General features: G+C 50.0%; 1 protein-coding gene across 1 annotated transcript in view; it reads right to left on the bottom strand.

Annotated features, from left to right (window-relative positions):
* ADD2 (adducin 2) overlaps positions 1 to 2,963 on the bottom strand; it is a gene marked incomplete at its 5' end in the record, with an annotated part of 12,434 nt that extends 9,471 nt beyond the window's left edge. Inside the window, 2 exon segments of the mRNA XM_021375037.1 lie at positions 1,362 to 1,513; positions 2,825 to 2,963. Coding sequence (XP_021230712.1) covers positions 1,362 to 1,513; positions 2,825 to 2,963 — 291 coding nt within the window.

Genomic DNA, 5,382 nt, shown 5'->3' with positions numbered 1-5,382 from the left:
GGGAAGGGAAGGGAAGGGAAGGGGGAAACAGAATAAAAATAAATAAAATGATAAAAAGATAAAATAAAACAGGATAAAAATAGAATAAAATGAAAAAAGATAAAATAAGACAAAGAGTAAACATAGAATAATATAAAGAGATAAAATAAGACGCAGTGTATGAATAAATAGAATAAAAAGAATGAAAAAATGAAAAAAAGAAATAACAAGTTAACAGAAATAAAAAGAAAAAATTAAAATTAAAATAAAACACAATAAAGAAATGAGTAAAATGAAATGAAAAACAAAAAAATAAAGTGGTCAATTGATAAAATAAATGAAATAAAAATTAAAAAGAGAAATATGAATAAAGTGAAATGATAAAAGAAATGAAATGAATAATAAAGTAAAAAGAAATAAAAAGAAAAAATAGAATAAAGTGATAAATAAAGTAAGGTAATAAATAAGAAAAAAGAAAAATAAAATGAAATAAAGCAAAGAAATAAAATAAAAAATTAATAAAAGATTTAAAATATTAAAAATATTAATAAAATATTAATAAAATATTAATAAAATAGAATAAAATATAATACAAATGGCAGAATAATAAATTAATAATATATAATAATGAAGTAAATAATAAATATAATAAATTAATAGGTAATAAATAACAAATTAAATAGTAAGTGGAAATAAATCGTGTAATAAGTTGATACATAGCAATAAATAGTAATCAATAAAATAATAAAAAGTAAAATAATAAATTAATACAGTAAATAGAAAATAAAGTCAATAATATAAAATTGTAAAATGAATAAATGATAAAAAATTAATAGAATGAATAATGCAAAAATAAACAGAGTAACGAGTCAATAAAAATAAAATACATCAGCGAATCAAATAAAGCAAAATAAATTTAAGAAGGGGAGCGCATGAATGGAGCGAACACAAAAGGGAAATAAATAAAGGAAAAAAGGGAAATAAATACAAATAAGTAAGTGAAAGAAGTAAAAGAAAATGAGCGAAATAAATAAGTAAAATTAATAAAAAATAGGTGAAATAAATAAAAAATCCGTGAAATAGAAATAGCAAAGTAAGTGAAATAAATAAAGCAAAATACGTGGAATAAATTAATGAAATCAATAAAACGAGCGTAGCCCATCCATAAAAACCAACCCCGCGCCTCCCCCGGCGAAGCGACGCGAAAGGAAAAGCACCAGAAGCACGCAACAAAACGACCCGAACGGGGCCCGCTCTTCGGGCGGACAAACGGACGCGTTCAAAAGCGGAGAAAAAGACCAAAACGCGAAAAAAACCGCGCGCGACGCCGCGCTCCGCCCTTCCGCCGGCGCGGTGCCCCCGCGGCGCTGCGCGCTGCTCACGGTGACGGCGGCGTGGCCCAGCTGCGCCCAGCCGTACAGGTCCAGCAGGCGGTGCACGCTGCCCACTTTGCAGCGCATCAGCCGCTCGCCCTTGGCCAGCGCCGGAGCGTCCGGACCGTGCAGATCGTTGATGGGCGTCACCGCCGTCAGCCCTGCGGGGACAGCGAGGGGACAGCGTGGGGACAATGCGGGGACAGCGCGGGGACAGCGCTGGGGGACAGTGCGGGGGCACAGTGGGAGGCAGTGGGGCCGATGTGGGGACAGCGGGGGGATGCAACGTGGAACGGTTTGGGGATAACGTGAGGACAATGTGGGGACAGCAGGGGGACACAGCACGGGGACAGCGTGGGGACAATGTGGTGTCAGCATTGGGACACAGTGTGGGGACTGCAAGCGGGGCCGATGTGGGGACAGCGGGGGGACACAACATGGGGACAATGTGGGGACACAACGTGGGGACAGCGGGAGGACACAGTGTGGGGACAAAGCACAGGGACAATGTGGGGACAATGTGGGGGACACAACATGGGGACAGCATTGGGATACAGCGTGGGGACACACTGGGACCGATGTGGGGACAGTGGGGGGACAATGTGAGGACATTGTGGGGACACAGCGCAGAGACAGCAGGGACAGTGGGAGGACATCATGTGGGGACAGTAGGGGGATGCAACACTGGGACACAACACTGGGACAGTGGGGGGACAGCATAGGGACAATGTGGTGACACTGGGGGGACACAACATTGGGACAACAGGGGGACAGTGCAGAGACAGCGAGGGGTGCAATGTGGGGACACAGCGTGGGGATGATGTGGGGACAGGGTTGGGACACAACATGGGGACACAGCAAAGGGACAATGTGAGGATGTAGCATTAGGACAATATGGGGACAGTGGGGGGGGACAGCAGGGGGCAGCGTGGGGGTGATGTGGGGACAGCAGGGGAACACAAAGCGGTGACATCGGGGGTGCACGATGCAGGGACAGCGTTGGGACACAGTGTGAAGACACAACACTGGGACAACACGGGGACAATGCGGGAGATGCAATGTGGGGACACAACGTGGGGACAATGGGGGGGACAGCGTATGGAAAACATGGGGACAGGGTGGACATAATGTGGGGACAGTAGGGGGACAGCATAGGGACAATGTGGTGACACTGGGGGGACAGCGTGGGGACAATGTAGGGATGATGTGGGGACTCAACACTGGGACAATGGGGGGACAGCAGGGGGACACAATGTGGGGACAATAGGGGGACACAACATGGGGGGGGGACACAACAGCACCTCCCTCCCCCGCCCCTCTCCCAGCTTTCCCATTGGGAATGAAAGGAAACGCTGAGCACTCAGCGACGATCCCTGAACTGAAGCTTCAGAAGTGCCCCCAAATTTTCACCTTTTGCCCCCCAAAAATCCCCTCCCTCTCCCCCCAAACCTCCTGCCCCCCCCCAGCCGTACCCATGGGGGAGGTGGGGAGGGCGGCGGGGGACGTGGTGGCCACGAAGTCGGCGATCTGCCGCAGGGCCCACACGTGGGACGAGTTGTTCCCCTTCTTCATCTGCTCCTGGATGAGGCTCTCCAGCTCCTCCCTGAAAGACTGCGGAGCCCGGCGTCACCGTCCCCAGCGGCGCCCGGAATGGGGACGTCTGGTGGCACCGCGGCGGTGGCACGTCCGGATGGATGGTGGCATTGCCGGGGGGGTTGGGGAAAGCGGTGGCACCGTGGTGGCACGGTGGTACCATGGTGACGCCACCAACTTGGTAGCACGGTAATGGTGACATCGTGGTGACACCACCAACTTGGTGGCACGGGGTTGGTGGCAACACTGGCTTGGTGGAAATGCCACCATGAAGATGGTGGCACCACGGTGACATCACCAGCTTGGTGGCATGGCATCAGGGTGACAACGGCACCACCAGCTTGATGGAAATGCCACCATGAAGATGGTGGCACCATGGTGATGTCACCAGCTTAGTGGCACAGTGGTGGTGGTACCATGGTGGCATCACCAAGTTGGTGGCATGGTGACAATGGCATCATGGTGACAGTGGCACCACCAGCCTGGGGGAAGTGCCACCATGACGATGGTGGCACCACGGTGACATCACTGACGTGGTGGCATGGTGGTGGTGGTGGCACCATGGTGACATCACCGACTCGGTGGCACGGGGATGGTGGCACCATGGTGACTGTGGCATCACGGTGACGTCATCTGCTTGGTGGAAATGCCACCACGGCAATACCACCACCTTGGTGACATGGTGACATCACCAGCTTGGTGACACAGCAGCAGTGGTGACACCACCAGATGGGTGGGGACGTGCCCTGCACCAACGCAGGGCGGCATTTTCTTTGGGGCAGGAGGGATGGGATGGGACAGGAGGTGACATGTGGGGACAAGAAGGGACATGGATGGGGCAGGAGGAACGGGATGGGGCTGGGACGGGACAGGAAGAACATTTGGGGTCAGGAAGGATGGGATGGGGCAGGAGGAACATTTGGGGACAGAAGGGACACNGGTGCAGCACGACATGACATGACTGCACGGCATGGCACGACTTGGCACAACACGGCAAAGTGTGCCACAACGCAGCACAGCAAGGCAGAATGTGGCATAGAACAACACGGCACAAAGTGGCACAGCAGAGCATGGCACAGCTTGACACAACACGGCACTGTGGCATGGCACAACGTGGCACAGCATGGCACAGAATGGGATGGGGCAACACAGCACAACATGGCGCAGCACAACACAGCACAATGTGGCACAGAGCAATGCAGCACGAAGCCGCATAGTGTGACACAACACGACACAACGTGGCATGGAACAACATGGCACAAAGCAGCACAGTGTGGTGCAATGCAACATGGCACAACGTGGCATAGAGCAAGACTCAAAGTGGCACAGTGTGGCAGAACACAGCGTGGCACAGAGCAACGTGGCACAACATGGTGCAATATTGCACAACGCAACACAGTACAACGTGGCATAGAACAACATGGCACAACGTGGTGCAATATGGCACAACGTGGCACAGAATGACACGGCACAAAGCAGCACAGTGTGGCACAACGCGTCATGGCTCAACACAACATGGCACAACGTGGCATGAAGCAGTACGCTGTGGTGCAACGCAGCGTGACACAACGCAACACAACGAGGTAGCACGGTGTGGCACAACGCAACACGACACAACGTGGTGTGATATGGCACAATGCAACAAGGTGCAACGTGGCATAGAACAGCATGGCACAACATGGCACAATATGGCACAANCGCAACACGACACAACGTGGTGTGATATGGCACAATGCAACAAGGTGCAACGTGGCATAGAACAGCATGGCACAACATGGCACAATATGGCACAATGTGGCATAGAATGTGACAGGAGGTAGCACAGCGTGGCACAACGCAACATGGCATGACATGGCATGAAGAAGCACAGTGTGGTGCAATGCAAGGCAGCGCAACGCAGCATCGCACAACGTGGAACGAAGAAGCACAGGGTGGCACAACGCAACATGGCACAATGTGGCACAGGACAACACGGCACACCGTGGTGCAATATGGCACAGTGCAACACAGTGTGGTACAACATGGCACAATATGGCACAGTGTGGCACAACACAATGCGACAATGCAACACAACACAAAGTAGCACAGCGTGGCACAATGCAACACAACACAACATGGCACAACACAACATGGCACAACACAACATGGCACAACACAACATGGCACAAGGTGGCATGAAGTAGCACGGTGTGGCACAATGTATCATGGCACAACGTGGCATAGAACATGGCGCAATGTGGCACAATGTGGTGTAATATGGCACAACATGGCACAATATGGTGCAATATGGCACAACATGGCACAATATGGTGTAATATGGCACAACATGGCACAGTGTGGTGTAATATGGTGCAACATGGCACAACACAGTGCAACAAGGCACAACATGGCACAATGTGGCACAACATGGTGTAAGATGGCACAACATGGCACAACA

The sequence above is a fragment of the Numida meleagris genome, chromosome 21, assembly GCF_002078875.1.
Source record: "Numida meleagris isolate 19003 breed g44 Domestic line chromosome 21, NumMel1.0, whole genome shotgun sequence".
Lineage (NCBI taxonomy): Eukaryota > Metazoa > Chordata > Aves > Galliformes > Numididae > Numida > Numida meleagris.
The sequence above is the reverse complement of the archived record's forward strand: the minus strand, read 5'-3'. Positions and strand labels throughout refer to the sequence as shown.